The sequence below is a fragment of the Zeus faber genome (assembly GCF_960531495.2).
Source record: "Zeus faber genome assembly, chromosome: 13".
NCBI classification, from domain to species: Eukaryota; Metazoa; Chordata; class Actinopteri; order Zeiformes; family Zeidae; genus Zeus; species Zeus faber.
Genome location: NC_137198.1, coordinates 12,728,637 through 12,751,178, shown reverse-complemented (window position 1 = coordinate 12,751,178; position 22,542 = coordinate 12,728,637). Strand labels below are relative to the sequence as shown.

Sequence of the window (22,542 nt, the reverse complement as noted above, 5' to 3'; positions counted from 1 at the left end):
ATCGTATTGTTCGTGTTGTATCAACAAGTTCAACTTGTTTGTCTCTTACAGCAGATCTTCCGCTATTTGCACATTATTTACATATTTGACACATTTTGAGCGGGGCTCCGAGGAGGTGCTCTTCAATAAAATATTTGGGTTGACCTTTTTCACCATTGTGGCTGGCACTCACTCTGCGTGATAACTGACAGCTGTGAGAGCTGATATCAAATAGGGCAGACCTAAATGAGGGCAGATCCCTTGTTGTGCGTATGGAATGTGAGATGTACCCCCACCCAAAAGCATCGCTGTAGGGAATGGCTCCTTCCAATCCTATTTTTTTTTAGTTTTTTCTTTTTTATTAAGTGACTCAAGGGGGACATGACCATGCTGGGCAGCTGGGTCATCCATGTTTGGAATATGGATCCTGAAAGTGTCATATTTCGGCCCGGACCGTTCCCCCCCCCGAATCAATCCTGCTTTCCTGCGGTTATGGCCATTTCTACCGTGCAGTTCGAGGCGGGCCTGTGCACTCTGATCGTACAATTACGTAGCGGAAGACGTACTCACCAGAGCCTCTACAGGGGCAAATGGAGCACAGATTAGGATGGATGAGGAAAGTATAATTAAAATACATTATGAAGAAAACTGTTTTCATTCGTCTTTATTATCCGTCTCAAGCCTTCTCCCGGGAATTGTTGCTCTTCTTCTGCACCGGAGGCGGCTTCCTAGAAATGGCGGCAGTAATTTGGTAGCAATATAGGGCACATGTGGAGTTGCAGGAGCCGGCCCACAGCAGCGTGTCCCTGCTTGGTCTGATGGCATATGGCGCCTGCTGCTCCGCCAAGCGGCTCTCCAAGGCTTCCTGCTAGAACTGTGACACTACTCTTCACAACTACTGTTTTCTGGGTTCTCACTTTCCAAATCGAACATGTGCAGCGCTGGTATTCACTGTATATATGGGACTGTGCCGCTGCTCTTTTTTTTTTTTTTTTTTTTTTTTTTTAATACTTTCCCAGTCTTGATATGATTTGCCGATGGCACTGATGCATAATGAAGCAAAAAATGTAATGTAGTGAACAGGAAATACCGCAGCGCTGCAGCCACACTCTGGGATTTCATTTGTGACTCCACTGAACATACGGTACGGTCACACCTGACCTCGCAAGGTTTAAAATGGGGTTTGAGAGATATCGAGGAAAAAAAACTTAAAACTCGTAGTAGTTAAACCTCCTGTGTACATTATACAGTATATGGGAAATGGATAAAAAGGGAAGTACTAACTAATATATGCCCAGTGACAACAGACATGTCATACATTTTCCTTGGGAATATTTCTCACTATATGTTGTCGAAAAGCTGATGACACAAACAAAAGAAATTGACGTCAGTTTGTTTGAAGATGCTGAAATCCCCTTCATGATGTTGATGTAGCTTATCTTAAACATTTTACTGGCTATGCCCCGTCGGCAAACAAATTACTTTGTGTGGTGTGCAAAATTAAGCAACGCAATTATAATGCTTTATTAAAAACATTAGGTGATTATGTATATTTTTTTTAATAAAATTTTATTTTACATTTTTAAACATTGTTGTATATATTAATGTTTTTGTGCGTTTTTCAAAATATAAATTTAATTTACCAAAAAACATTTTCCTGCTATTCCTTCATCAACCAATAGGGGGCCGCAGATGCCAGTTTTGGAACCCCTGGCTTATTGAATGTAGGGGAATGCATGTACACTATATAGAGGATATTACATATAAATAGATACTAGATGCTCCTCCTCTGAAACAAAGCCCGTGGCTGATGGGAAATGAGATCCAAGCCGGTGACGGCTGATGGATGAGCCCTTGTGCTGCTCTTTGAGGTCAGAGCCCTTCTGTCCATTTGAAAACACGATGAGGACAGGGGGGGTCAGGGGAGAGCGAGCGCAGCCTGCCAGGTATCTCCCCCACCTCATCAGCACCTTTTAAAGAGTTGGAAGCCGTCCACGTCCCGCTGCGGACACAGAGTGGCGCGGTTTTGGGAAGGCGACGGCGCCGCAGTCGTCGTACCTCCTGTGAGCTCCTGGTGCTGGTTAGAGTAAGGCCCGAGCAGCGTACGCCTGGGCCGTGTCTGCCTGCGCTGCTTGAAACGCTTTCATTTGCGTTGCAACCTTAGAAAAATCAACCCTTGATGTTAAAAAAAAATTCCACATGTTAAAGGGAAAATCCATAATATCGTCTGTGTTGGTTGGATTACCCTACAAGTCCAGGAATTCCATTCAAAATGTATTTTTTTGTCAACATCTGTGTTTACCCACGGCTTCTAAATTTCTTAAATAAAGTAAAGTTCTAAATTTTTCAAATTGTTTATTTAAAAGTATGCCTTTGATCACTTGAAGTGGCAGGGATGTTTTTCATTTGACGGTGTTCTTTTTTTGCTGCCTTTCAATTCTTGTAAAAGGTTCTTGCCAATTCTGGCATTATTGCCCGGTGGCAGGAACGAAATATTGGATTTTTTTTTTTTTTAAAGAAAATCATCTTATGGATTGTCACTTTAAATCCAATATTACGGGGTAAGCATTAACAGGGTAAGAGGAGGACTCCACTCCTGTAAATTCTGATATTCTCAGAGTGCAGCAACTGTTTTTGTCAGTTACCTTGGTTACTATGGTTGCCATTTCATGTGTTTCGTGCTGCTTGATGTTGGATGAATCAGTTCTCTATGAAAGTACTCTTACATCAATAATACACATTGTGCATTTTAAAACATTTTCATTTGAAAACTGAGAATGTGTTCATGAATCACATTCATTATTCTCTTCTAATTTTGATATGATTGTGAATATATTCCCTCAGATTACGGTTAATAAAACTGTTTGCTCTGATTGAACAGAATGCAGCTTTTTCTTATTTTTTTTTCCTACTGATGCATTTGTCCAAAATGTCAACCAACATCCAAGCCTGCAGCTACAAATTATATAATCATGTAAATTACATAATTTACATATATATCATGTAAAATTACATAATTTACACATATAACATGTAAATTACATAATTTACATATATAACATGTAAAATTACATAATTTACACATATAACATGTAAATTACATAATTTACATGTATAACATGGCTTCCCAAACTGGGGTCTGTGGACCCCAACCTCCAGTCTGTGAATTATTTTTTGAAGGGTTTTAATGACTGTGTGTGTGTGTCTGTTTTAATAATGTTGGACTCAATTGTTGGGGGTTTGCAATATTTGGCAGCAAAGTTAAGGTGAAATGGTATATTTGTGTAGCATAATTTAACACTTCACATGGCAGTTTATTAGTTGCAGATTGTGTGTAAATTTTTTTACATTTATTTTATATTATTTATTTTTCAAACTTATTTCTATTTTATGGGCGTAAATTTGGTGCTTAATGCTGCTATCATGCATTAACATGTCTGCTCCACACAGTGTCCCAATTTAAGTAAATCCTGAATTGCTTTTCATTATTCACTAAAGTGCAGGAATTTTGTGATATTTTACCTATATACTTTTTTTTTTCCTCTATATATCAAGTTATGTATTACATACATGCACACAGAGTGCAGCCACTGAGCCACTATTATGGTTTGGACACTGTTATGGACCCATCCATGTCCATATATGCTCAATGACGTCATGGCAACCCCCAGCCGGAGCTTGTCTGTTATGAAAATAAAATAGTGCCCTCAGACTCAATAAAATATGATATATTTTGATATATGAAATCTTGTACAGTAGTCTGTATAGTTCAGACAGTGCAGTATTGTATAATAGTCAGTCAGACAGTACAGTAGTCTGTATGGTACAGCATAGGACTATATTGTCTGTATAGTACAGTACAGTAATGTGTATATAGAGTATGGGGGCAGTGACTCAGGAGGTAGAGTGGGTTATGTATCGGACGATTGCCAGTTCGATCTCCAGCTCCTCCTGGTAGCGTGCTGATGTGTCCTTGAGCAAGACACTTAACCCCAGAACTGCTCCCCGAGCACCACTATATGGCAGCCCACTGCTTCTTGATATGTCAGTTACTCGGGTGGGTGAAATGCATTTAGTTGCCTCAGTACTTGTACTCTCTGCAATGATAGTTCAATCTAATCTATAGTAAATATAGTACAGTATAGTTAGTACAGCAGAGCACAGTACAGTCAGTACTGTATAGTACAGCATAGTCAGTATAGTACAGTATGTATAGTACAGTCAGATAGTACAATACACTATAGTCTGTATAGTACAGTCAGTACAGACACTACAGTGCAGTACAATACTGTATAATATAGTACAGTCATTACAGTTCAGTCAGTAATACAGTCAGTACAGACACTACCTTACAGTAGTACTGTATAGTCAGTAGAGTATAGTGCAGTCAGTACAGACACTACAGTAGTGTACAAACACTACAGTACATTACTGTGCAGTATAGTACAGCCTGTCAGACAGTATAGTATAGTCAGTACAGTATAGTCAATATAGTACAGTCACTACAGAAAATATAGTAGTGTACAGAAGCTACAGTACATTGCTGTAAAGTACAGTAGTCTGTCAGCCAGTACAGTCAGTATAGTACCGTCAGTACAGACAGTACAGTAAAGTATAGTAGTTCTATTACTACTACAGTACCAAGCCGGAGCTTGTCCATTATGATAGTGTGTGTGTGTGTGTGTGTGTGTGTGTGGTACAGTCAGTACCATACAGTACAATATAGTATAGTCAGTATACTACAGACATTACCTTACAGTATTGTACTATAAAGTATAGTCAGTACAGTCATATAATTGTATATATTATGAACTGTAGACTTTAGCCCTCATTGTCCCCAAAGGGAATTGTTTCCCGAGCTTTGTACCCATCAGACAAGAGTACATACAACAGCACGCAGTAACCACACACAATGACACAACAGTCCACTCTCAGGTCTGTTCAGCGAGGCCTGTTCAAGGTGGCTATGGCTGCAGGGAGCAAGCTTTTCCCGGTGCTCTGTACCTGCGCTCAGAGGGATGCAGGTGAAGATGGGGATTAAGTGGGTGTGTGAAGTCCTGTTCTACTGATGTCACAAAGTGTGTCATGGCACCTCCTGTTCAGCTCCATGAGGTTGGGGGCGGGGCGGCCAATTATCCAGGCAGCGGTGTTGGTACAGGCTGTGCTGTCGCAGCAGAGCGTGCACCAGAGCGTGCACCAGAGCCAAAGTCGTATAAGTAAATGATAACTAGTGTACTTACTGTCTTGCTATCGCACCAGTCGTTATAAAACCTTTCATTGTTGTCCTTTCTTCCACCTGACCACACCTCACCCCTTGGGACATTCACAATAATCGGTGGATGAAGCGGGCCGGTCGGTAATACCAGTGAGTACCGGGGAGTACACTTCTATGTTTTACTTTTTGGTGTACCGTGACTTTTTCCTGCGCACCAGCATTTCTTACAAGCTGCCGGTACTCTGCTCTGCCCCCTCAAGTGGACATATTGTTAAAATATAGCGAATTAAGTCGGAGCACACTAATTCATTATTTTTACGGTCAAGCTGCGAGCGCTGGCTCATGGTTGCCATAACGTCATTGACCATATACTGTATGGATACAGACGGGGGATTTCTTTAGGTCGTGGGAGTCCACATTTTTGGTGGAAACAGCCGGTTTCCCCTCGTTATCTATTCTACCAGTTCTGTTCCATCGTTGGTGAAGGCTGCCGCCCGCGCTCGCCGCTTCAGGAGGAACTCCGAGTTCGCGTCGAGTCGATGCAGCAGGAAGTGACGCTGCGTTCCACGGGAACTCGGAAATCTGCAATTCGAGTCGGCGGCCGGCGTGTTGACATAGCATAAAAACCACAGTCGTTCAAAACGAGAGTTCCGTCTACAACAGAACGCAGCATTATCGCTTCTACACACACGCCGGAGGACCATTTGCTTTTATAAATTTCTTTTTTATAAAGCAGATTTATAACCCCCCCCCCACCTCGCCCGCCAACATCCGACTACGGGGAGCAGCGGCACTTGTTTCTTTCCACTTCAAGCACAAATTATATCATAATTGTTAAAGCAAGAAACTGAAACCCGACACCAAGAAGACAATTTTCCCGCAAACCCTCATTTCACTTTCTCACAAATGTTTTGGTCCATAGAACTACTGGCGTCGAGACCACACAAGACGGTAGAGCGGTGGTCTTGCAACCCTGCACGCTCATTACTTTTCGCCGTGGGCCCACGTGCTCATGCATTAAATGGTCTTCGACGTTTTGTCCAGTGATGTGCAGTCAGGGGAGGCATCATGAGAGGAAAAAGAAACAAAATAATAAAATAACACAAGTATTAATATTTGTCCTCTGGACTATGATTTTGGTGTGGTTCTTAATGTATTTTGACCATTTTTATAGTAAAAATCGCAGAAAATTCTGTATTTCCTGCTTAGATAAACGGAGTCTCCTTCGGAGACGAGAGGTGAGGCATGGACAGCCGAGCCTCCCTCCAGATTGCGCAATCACTCACAAACTGGACTGAGCGCGTGCAAATGGCGCGTGCTTGTTCCCATTTCTGTGTATGTTTCCAATATGATGGTTGAGGACACTTTTATGTAATAAAAGTATACGTCTTCTTTTCCATGGTGTTCAGTAATGTATTTCACGTATGTGTGTCATATTTACATCTTATTGATATGACATAAATCCACAGGGAAAATGCTTGCTTTCTCGCCCTGAAAATGGAGGATTTGATTTCTAAACGAAGGCATTTTTCAAAGCTGGACTTTCAGTCAAAGCAAGAAGTCATAAATACTGGGAGACCGACGCCAGAACGACGAGGTTTGCTTCAAACGACGGGAGTCGGGAATAGACGGGAAACTACTCGTTCTTTTCAAACGGATTGGTGTACACGTAAAGACTGGCTTTGTGGCTGTGCTATAAAAAAACTGTCTTTTCTGCTTTCCCTGGTAAGGTAAGATATACTGCAATGTACAGTGGCACTGGTGTTTTAAAATGGTTTTCAGCATCCTATTCGCTCCTATTCTCTCATCCTATCCTATTGGCATCCTACTGTATGTTTGTAAATCTGACTTGTGAGTCAGTGCCTCCCCAACCCCAACCCTCACTGCACGTCACTGGTTTTGTACTGTTGTCCCATTGGAATTTCTTAGTTAAGGATTTAGATTTTCCTACATTGAGTACAGTACAGGCAATCACACCCCAAAGCAGCACATGTGGAGCCACACCCTAAAAAAAACAAAAAAAAAAAACCCCGTGTTGTAAAAGTGTCTGCGGTGGGTGGGACCTTAAAAAAAAAAATGTACATAATAAAAGTCCCACCCTGAAGTTTCTCACTCTCCAGTCTCTTTCTTCTCCCCCTCTCCGAGGACTTCGACGGTGAAACCCTCTCCCGGTCTCCTCCATGGCGCCCGGGTGGAGCCGGCTCCGCTTCGCCCTCGCCCTCCACCTCCACCTCCTCCTCCTTCTCCTTCTCCTTCTCGGGATCCGAGCCTTTGAGGTGACGCTCCTCCACACCAACGACCACCACGCGCGGATCGAGGAGACCAGCGCCGAGTCGGGCAAGTGCCGGGAGGCGGCGGCGTGCGTCGGGGGCGTCGCCAGGAGGTTCACCAAGGTCTCCGAGATCCGCCGAGAGGAGCGGAACGTCCTGCTGCTGGACGGCGGGGACCAGTTCCAGGGCACGGTGTGGTTTAACTACTACAAGGGGGCGGAGGCGGCGCACTTCATGAACAGACTGGGCTACGACGCCATGGTAGGGTCCGTTATTTAGGGTCATATATATAAATATATTATTCTAACAATAAGGTTTTTTTTTTTAATATGAAATACAATAAAACATTGCTCCAGCACTGAGAGAGCATGCAAAAAAAAAAAACATCACTGTCAAACGATAAATGAAATGCACCTTCCGCAGAGCTTTTCTCGTCCGTGCCGCACGTTGACCCACGTTGCCTTGCTCAAGGACACTTGGGCGCGCTGCCGGGAGGGAGCCGGGGATCCCGCTCTACCCGCGCCACGCCGCCCCGCTAGACGCTAGAAAACATACTGAAAATATTACTGGCACACGGGAAAACACATTATAAATACTGTAACACTAGACAACATGTGAAAATATCGCCGCAACACTAGAAAACGTGAAAATATTACTGTCACACTAGAAAAAATATATACAAAAATATTACTGTAACACTAGAAAACACACTGAAAATATTACCGTCACACTAGAAAAAATATATACAAAAATATTACTATAACACTAGAAAACACACTGAAAATATTACCGTCACACTAGAAAACATATTATAAATACTGTAACACTAGACATGTGAAAATATCACTGCAACACTAGAAAACGTGAAAATATTACTGTCACACTAGAAAAAATATATACAAAAATATTACTGTAACACTAGAAAACATACTGAAAATATTACCGTCACACTAGAAAACACATTATAAATACTGTAACACTAGACAACATGTGAAAATATCACTGCAACACTAGAAAACGTGAAAATATTACTATCACACTAGCAAAAAAATACAAAAATATTACTGTAACACTAGACATGTGAAAATATCACTGCAACACTAGAAAACATATTGAAAATATTACTATCACACTAGAAAAAAAATACAAAAATATTACTGTAACACTAGAAAACATATTGAAAATATTACTATCACACTAGAAGAAATATACAAAAATATTACTGTAACACTAGAAAACATATTGAAAATATTACTATCACACTAGAAAAAATATACAAAAATATTACTGTAACACTAGAAAACATATTATAAATTATGTCACACTAGAAACAATACTAAAAATATTACTGTAACACTAGAAAACATATTGTAAATTATGTCACACTAGAAACAATACTAAAAATATAACTAACACTAGAAAACATATGAAAATATTACAACCACACTGTAAAACATATTCAAAGGATTACTGTAACACAAGAAAACATGAAAAAAAAAAACTGTCACGCAAAGAAAAATATTAAGTCACATGTGAAAAAAATCAAAACTAAATATTGCTGTAACACAAGAACAAAATCCCCAAAAATATTACTGTTACAAGAGGAACATGTATATACTTTTTATTTCACTCAGGTTTACTTTTCACTACGGATCACTTTTCTATTAATTTAGAGATATAGGGCTGAACCCCTATTGTTCTTGTTTATGTTACCTTTCTCACCATTCTATTTTTTTCTGCAAATGTTATGTATGTAAGTTAAGTATTTTATTAATTTCACGCGTGTCTTTTATCTGTCTTTTCTGTGAAAAGCTTCGCGGCAGTTTTGCCGAGACACAAAACGCAGGGTGGTAGAAAACATACAAGCTTATTGTGGAGAGGGGGCTTGACAGAACAAGCCCCAGAGCAGATGAACACAGGTCATGACAGGGCTCCTCTCTCTTGAGTGTGTGGGGATGGGGGTTTTAACCTGTTGCACGTTTGACCAACCAACGAGCAACAGGTATGCAGCCACTCTGATCCTGGGTCCCTAATGATCAAGATCCAGGTCAGGTGTGGCTGCTCAAACCACACCATCCTCACACCACACGCTTGTTCACCCATGTTTTTATAAATTGCTATATAAATAAATGGATAAAAGTTATTCATAAACACTCCCCATGTCCTCAGGCCTTTGGGAACCACGAGTTTGACAACGGGGTGGAGGGCCTCATCAAGCCCTTCCTCCATCAGGTCAACTGCACGATGCTGGGGGCCAACGTGAAGGCAGATCAGGTCCTGGCCCCTCAGATCAGCGGGTTCTACAAGTCCTCCACGGTGTTCACGGTGGGCGGCGAGAAGATCGCAGTGGTGGGATACACGACCGCAGAGACCCCAGTCCTCTCCCAGCCAGGTGAACAAAATTTGTATTGGCGTTTGTTTTTCATTTGTTTGGTGTTTTTTGTTTTTTTTATCAAGCATTCTTTGTCTATGCTACCACCAACCTGTCTGCACCACAATGCACCAACTATACCCAAGACAATTCCCCTCTGGCCCAAAAAAAGATTCTGATTGTGATGCTGATAATAAAACTTGTATTTTGCTGCATCATCTTCCTGAAATAATTCCCCACAGCAGTTTTCTGTAGGGTATTAGTTAGTTTTTGTTTTGTTTTCTAATGCAATCCTTATGCTGTAGTCTTGAAAAGTTTACTCTTTGTAAACTGAATAAATCACTTCCTGAACGAGTGTCCACTCTTATGTTCTTGTTTGCTACTCAAAATCTGGAGGGTGAAATGATAATAATAATAATAATAATAATAATAATAATAAATATAGCTGCAGGCAGCAATACACAGGGTCCAGGTTCGTCACATTAGTCACAAATAACAGTTTTCCGAGTTCCCCTGAAACGCAGCATCACTTCTTATCAGGTCGAATTTCAATTTTCCGAGTTCCCATGGAACACAGCATCAGTTCAAAGAAATTTTCGGAGTTCCTTGTGGTCTCGACTCGGCGCAAATCCTGCACGAAGCAACCAATACACACCAATGGGGTCTACACAGCGCACCTCGCCCCATGAGAAAGCCCCCAGGGAGCCACAACCTGCACATATATAACTAATTGGATAATGATGTTACAAAGTGCCCCGCTACACAAACTCATCCCGCTACGCCAAAGTTCTTCTCCCGGTAAATTGGCAACGGTTTTTCACAAATTCCTGCTACAATTATAGATCGATGGGATCAAAGTTGGACAAATGTCTCAACTGCGCTGAATTCTTTTTATTTTTATTTAATTTTTTTAACCTGTGCTCTCAGCATGCTGGGCATACAACAGAGTATTTGTATACCATTGCATCCAGGACAGAGTTAGTCTGCAAATGTCTATTTATACTCTCTGTACATAATCCCCCTATACTCCTGACAAACCTGTATTTATAACCTTACACTGTTGAACATAATACATCTCTTTGCCTACATAACTACACAGAAACACTGTACTCAAAGCACTTTGGTTTTTAAATGCTTCGTTTGCACTTCTGGTTAGACGTCAACTACATTTCATTGGTTCTGTACCTGTACCCTGCTAGTGCTAATAAAGTTGAATCTAATCTAATCTAAGTGGAGTTCAAGTTCTCAACCTGCAATGCAACTCTTTATTAAATCTTAAATCATCAAGAACTGCTGCAGTAACTCTGTCCTGTGGACGACCTGTAGCATGACAAGAGCACAGTTTTTGGTTACAGAGAACCACCACCAATCCCCCTTTTTGGAGAACTATTTACCATGTTTGGGTCTATAAACAACTGATCACTACTCCAAGAGGGGGAGAATCACCAAAGGTGAGACAAATAAACATAGAAACAAACAACATTTACACAAAAACATAAACATTGGATGACATGTATTGAAAAACAGTGATTTAGGTCCAGGAAAACTGGAACTACAACTGGTGACGTGGCCTCTTCCTGTCATAATTATGGCAGCAAATGAGGGAGGAAAGGAGAGGAATGCAACCAGGTGTGTGTGTGTGTGACGACTTATCCCCATTGGTACTGGTGTACAAGGTCGGTATTATGCCCCGTGGACACCCCTCGACTGCAGGAAATCCCCGGGTACCCTGCCCTGCGGCCATAGAAGATCCCCGGGCCGTGGAGCAACCCCGAGGAGCATGACCCCGTCCCAGGGAGCACACGGCGACAGACCGACACCGACAGTCCGAGCCGCCCGGACGGGGTGTCGGTCCCCACGCCCCGCACAAGGGGGAGGCCCGGCGCAAGTGCCAAGTGCCCATACACGTAGCAGCGTGTACCCAGCACGGGGCACCTCGATGTCATGACTGGATCGATCCAGGGGCGCAGCAGGCTGGGGAGCAACCACGCAGACCCCCTCCCCCTGGACCCAACCGCGCCCCAGTGCACCCACCTCCCGTACCTGGTGGCAGCCAACCTACAGCGATCAGCCAAGGGTGCAGAGCGTCCGCCATGCGCCTCCGCCATGTCGGGCAGCTCCACGCTACCATCAGGCCCCTGGCCAGCCCCCAGCCGCCGAGCAGGCGGACTACAGAACAGAGGGCGGCAGATGGCACCCCCACCCACAGCCGGACTCCCCAGCGACGAGCGCTCCGCGCCTAGCACAGCCAGCCCGGTTCAGGACTCAGGTTGACAGGAACAGACGGAACGCCTAACCAGCCCCGGCACGGATGTCCCCAGAGCCACCCATGCATCCACCCAACCGCGGAGCCCCGGCAGACCAGGAGGACCCCCACATGCCCCAAAGCACAATGACATTGCACCGACTTAGGAAGACTCAAGTATTAAATGATGGAGTTATGTCAGTGATCAATGTAGCCCATATCTCATTAAATGAATCAACATTGTTTTGGGATATTGCCAATAGTTTTTCCATTGAGATGTAATCTATTAATAACTGCAAACACTGGGATGTGGTGAGATTATCTCTCTTTTTCCAATTGAGTAATACTGTTTTCTTGGCCATTGTTAAGGCGATCATAATGGGTTGGTGGTGTTTCAGTGCTGGGTCGACTGAGGAGAGGTCACCGAGAAAACATACGGGGAGAATGGAATGCTGTGACCCAGAAGGGTTGATAGCTTCTTGGTGATGTTGGTCCAGAATGCTAGGATAGGTGGGCAGAGCCAGAAAGCATGAAAGTAGTCACCTCTGGTTTCAAGGGAACAGTGAGAGCAAACGTCTTCATCCACAAAACCCATTTTGAACATTTTGTGTTCCGTGATATGGGTTCTGTGCAAAATCTTATATTGGATGAGTTGCATTTTGATATCGTGGGAGCAGCAAGGTCTCTTTCCCATTTCATTGTAGGTAAAGATAAGGTGTCGTCTGTTTTTATTAAAAGTTTGTATATTCTGGAAAAGGGATTTTTCAAGTGACCGATATGAGTGAGATGTTCAATCATTTCAGGTGGTTGTAGGATGTTGTTCGTCAATTTGATTTTAACTTTTAGGTACTGGATTTGAAGGAATTGAAGGAAGCCATGGCCACCGACATTATACCTTTTAAGGTTTAAGGTTGGGAAGGTTATAAGCGAATTGTTTTCTAAAATGTGTTCCAGATGAATAATTCCTGGTCTTTTCCAAGACCTGAAGATTATTGGTCCGTTTTTAACCAGAAAATCCCGGTTGTGCCAGATTGGCGTGAATTTGTTTGGAGATAGAGTGTGACCGCTGAGTTTGAGGAATTTCCACCGGCCTGACAGAGTTGTTGTGATAAATGGGTTTCGCAAGCAATTATGTTTCCTTCTTTCCTAAACTGCCCCGAATCCAACGACACCTCATTCATTGTCGGAAGCTGTGTGCCAGACACTTTTAGCCGGAAAAATGCCAAGGAGAAAAATCATAACAAAAATCCCCCCCCAAAAAAAATAGCGTTCCAGCCCTGCAGCCTGGACCCCTAATAATAATACTGGTGTCACGTTCTGACCCCGCGTCTGCCGCCTTTCAGGCCCCCACCTGGAGTTCCAGGATGAGGTGGAGGCCCTGCAGCTGGAGGTGGACAAGCTGGTCACGCTGGGATACAACAAGATCATCGCGGTGGGACACGCGGGCTTCTACGTGGACAAGGACATCGCCAGGAGAGTGAGGGGAGTGGACGTGGTGATCGGCGGACACACCAACACCTTCCTGTACACAGGTTCTCCCTCCTCCTCTGGTTCTGTTATTATTTCTATTCTGTTCCCTTTGGTTTCCGCTCTGTTCTTGTCTCTCATATTTCTATTCGATTCTAGTCTGGTCTATGGCATTCCTATTTTGTTCCAGTCTAGTGTATTTCTATGACATTCTATTCTAGTCCTGTCTAGTGTAGTATTGTCTTGTCAGTTCTGCTCTAGTCTTTTCAAGTCCAGTCTATGATATTTATATCATGTTCTAGTCTATTGTAGTCTGTTCTAGTCTCATCTATGATATTTATGTTATGCTCTAGTCTAGTGCAGTCTATTCTCTTCTATATGAGTATAGTTGTCAAGTCTAGTCTAGTTGATTCTATTCTATTCTATTTATCCTCATATTTCCTCTTTCATCATGACAGGCAGTCCACCGTCGACAGAGGTCCCTGAGGGCCCGTACCCATTCATGGTGCGCTCGGATGACGGGAGGGACGTCCCCGTAGTTCAGGCCTACGCCTTTGGGAAGTATTTGGGATACCTGAAAGTCACCTTCGACGAGGCTGGGAATGTTCTGAAAGCCACTGGAAACCCAATTCTCCTGGACAGCAGCATCCCCCAAGGTATGTAAAGATGCGAGTATTGCCAACTCAACAAGTCAGGAGATGTTTAGGGCAAAATGATACATCAAAAGTGTATGTGCAATTGTGTGGGTGTGGAACGCTAACATTTTTCAGGAGACAAGAGATTAGGGTTATGAATGAGACATTTGTTAACTGTCACAAGACATAACGTCTGTGCTTGTCGGGAAGTTTTTATACCCTTTTACCACTAGGGAACCACTTTAAGACATTCTGTTACTGATGAAGGGAATATATATTTTTTTAATTTAAGGATGGGTTCACTATTTTCCATCCCAGGCCTTTATAAAAAAAAAAAAAAAAAAAAAAAGTTGACTCCCATCATTTATATCTGTTCATAGCACAACATCCCTCAATGCTTTACTGTGGAGAAACTTAGCACTCTGCTGCAGCTTCCATGCAGTCCAATGGGGCAAACATTTCAGCCTTTAAAAAAGCACAAATGTCCTTTTTAAAGGCCTGGTTTGAAAGATAGCGAACCCTGTCCTTTTCACCTTTGATTGTCCTCATTTTAAAGCCCTTCAATTTCACGGGTGTTCATTAAGTTGTCATTACCTTCTCCCAAAATGATCGTCAATTTGATGTCCTTTAGCTGGAGGGCACTGTTTGATGAGCCAAACTGCACGCATGTGACAGTCGTTGTCAAACAGGCAATAAGTAAATCTTGTGTAGTTAAACAAGGACGAGACTAATTTCGACAATCATGCCAAAGACCGTGCCCTGGTTACGATAGGCCAAATATGAATGACAAACTAATGCCTTATATTAGTATATTATTAACTGAATTTCTCCCGCGTCGCAGACCCAGCCATCCTGGCCGAGGTGGAGTATTGGAGGGAGAATTTGACACAATACTCGGCTCAGTACGTGGGACAGACCTTAGTCTTCCTCAACGGCAGTTTCCAGGAATGTCGATTTCGGGAGTGTAACCTGGGAAACCTCATCTGCGACGCCATGGTAAACAATGTGCCTCATTTTGTAGTTTGTTCAGTTTCCACCCATCCATCCAGTGTCACACCCTTTTTGCGGCATTTAAATGCATCATTTCTGAAAATGAAATGCAATGATAGCAATGTTTCCTTTTGGTCAGAGAGAAGAAAACCAAACCTTGTTTTTACAAACAATGTCAAAGGTGGCCATTTTTAGTTTTTCAAATTATTATTATTATTTATTGATTATTATTATGTTTGTTGTGACTATTTAACCTAGTCACACTACATGCATGAGCACAATGTCCCAGGTCATTTTTAATGAAGATTCATTGATCATTTAAAGGGGGCATATTATGCAAAGCTCAACTTTTTCAGTGCTTGTGCACATACATTTGGGTCTCTGATGGATCTACAAACTCACAGACTGTGAAATAAGACTAACTCAGTCAGTTTTTTGTGAGCTGTCTCTTTCATAAAACATTTCATGAAATGAGCCGTTCAGCTTTGTGTCCCAGTACAACATTGCATTGGGACACATTAGAATTAGAACCGCCCTCCATCTGAGTAACTCTACCCTCGGCTGGAGCGCGACCGGACCCGCTAGCGTCCAAACTAAGAGCTAATCATTAGAAGTGCTCTGTTGGCTGCAGAGACCTTTAGAAAGAAATAGGAATTAATACCAGCTGTCCATGACAAAATTGCAGACGTGGGAAATGTAAGTAATTAAAAGTGTGTGTCCAGGTTAGGTTCACTGTACTGTACTGTACTCAGCATTTCTCCAAACAAAACTGTAGATGTATTTTTTATTCAATTTTCCAACGTTTCCGTAATTGAATGAAACAAAAAAGGGCCCAAGCCCCGCCGTATGCCACGCTGCCACGCCAGCTCGGAGCACGTGAAAGTCGGGAGGAACTTATAAGTCGGGCCTTGTAGATCTAATATGAGTCAAGATTCAGCAACTGGATCGCTTATTTTCGCGTCTCAAATTTGTTCAGAAACAAATTTTGGTGGACTGATAAGGTGAAAATAGTGCACGTTTACAGACAAATACAACGGACCCCGGAAGCCTCTTGAATGAACCTCTTGAATCTTGAAGCCATGCTCAAACACCATTGACTCACAGAACTAGGGGGCTCGGGAGGGTGGCTCCCCCCACTTAAACAGAGCGTCACGAACACGATGGATTTAGAGGCATGTTAGAATGCATAATAGAGTGGTATTTTCACTTTGAAAACATGTTTTTGGGACCTCAGCGACCTATACTAACTTGTATTAAAAAGGAGCATGATCGGTCCTTTATAATGATTAATTTGTCTATATCCAATATCTATTTCTAACCCAGTGACTACTGTGAACAAGGCAGTTGGAATCCAGGAAAGACTGTAGGGGAGCAGTAAGGACTAGCCAGGCTAGCCAGCGTTCGCAGAGCTGAGCGCATCCGTAAGCGCGGGAAACGGAAAGAAAGAGCCAACTTCTTCAAGGGCACTTTCAAACACGCCGGATAGCTGCTGGAGGAGAAAAATAGTGGTGCTAGAACTGCAACAGTACCGCATGGGAACCGCATGGGAAAAAGCAATGCAATTCCATCTGACTGGATAAGAGCCTAGCGGTCTTAATCCCCAAATAAGGGATCTCCTTCAGACAGCAGAAAGTACATCCAGACGGATTATAAAAGGATGGATGAACCGATGTCCTGGGCACGAATGAAGATCCAGCCCTCCAAATCACGGAGCCTTGTCTCTCAGAAGTAGGAGTCACAAACGACAGCAACATCTTTGTTGTCGGGCAGCGAGAAAATCCCACTTCCGTCTGAGCAGCCCATCAAAAGCCTGGGGAGACAGTGAGACAGTATAAAGCAGAGCCACGTGGGTCTGCTTTATACGCATGAACAGACGTGGGGAGAACTGTGTGAACCAGCTCTCAGAAGGCCCGGCAAGGATCGACTAAAGCCAACTCCCAGGGAGGTACAAGGTGTGGTGTTACCAATTCACACCCTACGGGAGGGTGATGTGGCCGCTGAAAATGAGCGAAATCCCCTCATCCACAACACGAAAAAAAAGAACACCTCGAGGCTGCTGCCGCGATCCATCCGTTTGTGTTACAAGCAGGAAAAGAACGGGCTGGTTCTCTAACTAAGAGACTGCACTGATCAGTCAGTGAGGAACGCAGTTACCAAGGTCTGTACTGGCCGGAAGGGGAAAGCCCAACCTGAGGTCGGCCGAGCGGTTGGGTCAGGCTGCAGCACCAAGAACTCGCCGGGGCAGGGTCCAGGCAGGAAGGGCAGGACTAGATTGGGGAGAAGTGACACATTTTTGTGCTAAGGCCAACCAGAAAGAAAATAAGGAGATGGTGGTATCAGAGGTGACAAGGATGGAGGAAGAGGGCTACAAGACGAAGGCTGTGTCGCAGGGCCGACAAGGGCACACTGGTCGCTCACAGGAGCGCTCTATGATTTGCTCAGCGATAGGGCTTTGCTCAGCGATCTCCAAAAACCCGTCGGCAACCAGAAAATCAGGCTAAAATCTTCTAGTCCCAACTCGGCATAACCCAGATGCCAGCTGCAGGGGGTCGCAGGGAGACGTCCTTGTCACTGCTCCGCCACTGGCTGATGACCCTGCAGCTGACCCATGGGCATTGCAAGGGGTGCGACAGGCAGTAATGCCCAGCAGGTTATATCAGCTACCTGCTCATCTACTATGTTTCTAATGTGTATTTTATTTTCGTCAGATTTCCAACAACATTAAGAGGGCAGGCGAGATGCAGTGGAGCCACGTGGCGTTGTGCATGTTGAACAGCGGAAGCATCAGGACGTCCATAGACGAGAGCTACAAAAACGGTGTGTGTAAAATCCAGTGCATATTTTGTTATTTTACTGAGATGCGTTCATAGACATACCAAAAATTTCTGACGCTAACTTGTATGTATACACCTATTTTTTTCTTCTCCCCAGGAACCATAACCATGGAGGAGATCCTGTCCGTCCTGCCGTTCGGGGGAACCTTTGATTTGATACAGATTAAAGGGTCTACGATGAGAAAGGCGTTTGAACATTCTGTGCATCAATACGGAAAAATGTCGGGAGAGTTTCTACAAGTTTCAGGTCCGTTTGGGGGTCATCAAGAAGCCCATAATATTCCAAATGTTTTCAACCAAGGTGTCGTGTCCCCACGTGGGGTCAATATATAGATCTATGGGGTCACTGATGAAGGGATATGTTGAATAATCGCTCAAATTTGAATTCGTTTTATAGCTTCACCTATAGTGCAGAGTAGTAAGTGGGTTGAATTTCAATTAAATTTGAAACCTTTATTTCTCTTGACCCACAGTTTTAGGGTTATTATTATTATTATTATTATTATTATTATTTCAATATAAAAAATATACTACTAATAAACAAAAAATATATATTTTATATTACTTCTGAAACACCTGAACTTTTTTCTCTTTTCATTTGATGGATATAGATGTATTAAAAAAAATGTTCGTTTTAAAGTCATGATACCATCCATTTGTGAATCATAAGGCATAGAATGTGTGGCGTTCAAAATAATAATACATTGAAACAAAGAAAAACATTTGTCACACAGTCTAGAATTGCTGTTGTCTCGAGAATTCTGGGACTTAAAAACCAGGCCGGAGACTCCCTGCTATATTCTAATATATTAAACTGCTTGGCTTAAACTGCTAGAGTCGAATAACAACTGAAAGGTAACTACTACATTCCTGTTTTGTTTGTTTTTGGGGTCTTCTCCAAAATGTCCAGGCATCCACGTGGAGTTTGACCTCTCCAGGCCGGCGGGTCAGCGGGTGGTGGCCATATCGCTGCTCTGCACCGAGTGCCGGGTCCCGCACTACGAGCCCCTGGACCCAGAAAAGAAGTACAAGGTGGTGGTGTCCTCCTACATTGCAGACGCAGGAGACGGGTTCGACATGCTCAAGAAGGAGAAGCTCAAGCACGACACGGGTGGGTAGTGATAGAGAGAAGAATTTGAAGAGAGGATTGGTTCCCACCATTTACGGAGAAACGGCCCACTCTGCTGCAGCTTCTCACTGGGCTTCACTGCCGTCCAGCGGGGCGCAAGGAACATGAAAAATGAGGATGGGTTCGCTATTTTTCAGCTCACGGCCTTAAAAGCAGCATTATGTAACTTGTGGTATTTGTGCAATTGCAATTTTAACACCACTGTCGTAAAACTCTGTCCGGTGTCCGTAAAATAATTCTTTACCGGACAAATTTAAACCTATGGCTCACGTTTCAATAACAGTCTATGTTACAAATGCAAATATAAAGTACACCTAGGTCACAGCGGCCCCTTGCACGGACCTCGCCCTGCTACCGGCGTAGGTTCCAGATGTGCTCGGCCGGCTCAGATCGGCTCAGGCGCGCTAGTCAGAGGGTCAAAACACACCCTGTGGCGCAATGAATGAGGTGCCGTTCTCCATATTACAAGTCAGTTGTACCATCAAAATTATTCTGAAGCTGTTATTTTGAGGTAAAAGGGTTACATTGTGCTGCTTTAATTAAAATGTTGGTTACCGTCATGTATAACTGTTGATCACACTACCTCACTGAACACTTTACTATTGAGAAACTTACCACTCTGCTGGAGCTTTTAGCTGTGCTTGAATGCAGTTCAACGGGGGAAGAAAAAAGGCCTGTTAAATCACCTTTTCAAAGATGAGAATCTCAAAATATTGTCAGACTGTTCATATGTTACACACAAAAAACTTTATCAGGTTTTTTGGAGTTTTATTGACTATTGACTTTTGCACTTCCACACACTTTATTTTGGCAACATCTGCACTGACGTAAGTAACCAGAAACAGGAAGTTGCACCGCCTCTTACGCACACACTTATTCACACCAAAAATTAGACTAAAATTAGGCGATTGACGCCTTTCCCATTGCCGGGAGAAATGCCGTCACGGAAAGGGGGGTGGTGGTGCCAGTGTGATTGGGAACAAAACAGTAGAGGAGACAGCAACTTATAACGACATCAAACTGTAATACTTGAAAAAAATATATTTTTTTAGCCGTTCAAAAGAATGTGATCGTTCATGAACGACACAACCCTACAGTAGAAGCAGCGTGGAGCCCCGGTGCGCATGGATGGGCACCGTCCTTCGGTGGCGGGTAGCGAGGACCGGCGGGGAGCGTGGGGGTTCTCCGTTGTGGTCCCTACAGTGAGATCCCCAGACTCACAACATTTCACGGTCCCCCGTTGGTAAAAAAATGTTTTTTTCTTTCCCACTGGTGACAAATGCCGATTGTTAGTGGGTGTTACTGTGTTTTTGGTGCAATGGGAAAGGGTTATCACTGGCGACCTGCTGTAGCCGAGGTTATGCTTTGGATGAACTGCGTACTTTTAAATAAAATGTGATATTACTGTTTTACAAACTTACTCAAAAATACACCAAAACATGGGCGACTGCAATGCAAGTTCCCCTTTTTCAAAAAGGAGATTTAGGGTTTTTATTTATTTATTTTTTTTACGTCTTAAACGTTTGCCCCACTGGACTGCATTGAAGCATAGTGCGAAGCTGCAGCAGAGTCACTCAGTAGTAAAGTGCTGAGTGCAGTTGTGCTATAGGAGCGGTGATCGACGATGGGAGCTCACATTTTAAGGAGGGCGTTGAAAAATAACGCAAAAATCCTCACGCGTCACGTTTGTTGCGCTTAAAAGTTTTCCAGCCAATAGGAAAACAGTAAGAGATTGCCTTTCGGTTTCAACCAGAAGTGCGCGAGAAAAGCCCTTCCCCTGTACCGCGTCGATTGGTCTTGATTCTCCTTCGAGGGAGGATGGCAAACGCTGCGCAAATCTCATCAAAAGAATCCAAACCAAGGGCAAGGTGAGCCACCGCTGTGTCTCCATAGACATCCCACGGAGCTCCGGACGGATCATGTATTAAATACTGTACATTTACCTCAGTGAAAGCCTTCCTGCTGCTTCCCTCTGTCCTTGCCTCCCCTTCCACTCACAACGTGGCCTCTGCATCTGGAGAACATCTGGACCCGTCACCCCTTCCCCCCCATTAAATATAGTCTTTCCCCACCATTTGTAATGTGCATTCAAAAGGGCCAAATCAAACAATTGTATTGTATTTTAAAGGTTTGTTCCACTGCGAAATCCCTCGACGGCAGTACAGGTTCCATACCCACGGTGGTTTGCCGTTGTGGTGCCGATTAATCTGCAGAAAAATATTATCCATTGATAATAACTTATGGCGTTCAACCTAAACAGCATATCCAGGGCTTGAAACACGACGCAAAGTTTGAGTACAATGCAAGTTAATCACGTCCACGTTCAAGCTATTAAAAAGTCAAACATTCCTGCGGCCACTATTTTGAGATAAACAATGCTGATTTACAACGACCAGTTCACGAGGTTCAGAGAGCAAAAAAGGAAACTCGACGTAAAACAAAAGACGTATAAGTTCATGTGATGCGTTCTGCCGCCAACTGGTTCTCATTACCCGGTGGAAAAGAACAACCCAGCATCTTCCTTCTGCCGTTCCAGATGAAAACCAGAAACCCCCCCCCCCCCACACACACACACTGCAATATAGTATAGTAGTATAGTAGTATTGTACTTCAGTACAATTTTTGGGGCTGCTCAATCAATTTTATCTTATTATATTTTCTATTTACACAATTTCATTCTCCATCGCATTTGTCTTTAAAACCTGCAGATGGTATTTATGAACTTAACTTTTAAGTTTGAGATGGTAAAAAATAATTAAATTAAAAAAAAATTGCAATAAGTGATTAATGCAGAAATATGAGCTCATGGGGTTTAAATACTTTTACTTTCAATTTTGTTTTTACTTTTGCTAATGAGTTCTTATCAAACCGCAATCCCCACACACACACAGGAGAGGAGCCCTTGTCGTGACGTGTTCCATCCGCGCCGGGCTTCTTCCACCTTGCCTTCGCTCTACAATAGAAACGGGTGTTTTTCAACCCCATCGCCTGTGTCTCTGTGTCGGAGGGCCCTGAAAACACCACTCGGGTGGCGTGTGGAACTGCCACAGTATGTCATGGTGCAGATATTGTCTCAATGAACAGTAGGGAAAGTGTCCTAAAACTGACTTAACTTTAGAAACCGGGATTTGCTAATTAATGGAGCAGGAATGTGTTGTAATATGAGTTTATTGATATTAACGAGTAATTGTGTGATTTTCTGTCTTTTGCAGGTGACATGGACATCTCGGTTTTGTCAAAGTACATCTCGGAGAATAAGCGCGTCCACCCCGTGGTGGACGGGCGGATCAAGTTGAGGAACGCGGCGCTGCCCGGGTCCTGCAGCGTTGTGATGCTGCTGCTCAGTTTATGGATCTCCAAAAACCTCTGTGAAACATCTTGAGGCACTGGGACCAGACTGGTACCAA

General features: G+C 43.3%; 1 protein-coding gene across 2 annotated transcripts; it reads left to right on the top strand.

The window, feature by feature from the left end:
• The first annotated feature begins 7,369 nt into the window (after window positions 1-7,369).
• On the top strand, window positions 7,370-22,538 carry LOC307239189 (snake venom 5'-nucleotidase-like). 2 transcript variants are annotated; one of them, XM_080012499.1, is made up of 9 exons: window positions 7,370-7,725; window positions 9,634-9,856; window positions 13,424-13,612; window positions 14,006-14,203; window positions 15,024-15,178; window positions 17,881-17,989; window positions 18,104-18,253; window positions 18,917-19,117; window positions 22,348-22,538. In XM_080012499.1, the coding sequence occupies exons 1-9, from the start codon at window positions 7,375-7,377 to the stop codon at window positions 22,515-22,517; spliced, it is 1,746 nt and encodes a 581-aa protein (XP_079868625.1). In that variant the 5' UTR covers window positions 7,370-7,374; the 3' UTR covers window positions 22,518-22,538. The 2 variants fall into 2 exon arrangements, with proteins under 2 accessions (XP_079868625.1, XP_079868624.1); XM_080012498.1 differs by having other exon boundaries at window positions 13,424-13,630.
• Window positions 22,539-22,542: the final 4 nt, after the last annotated feature.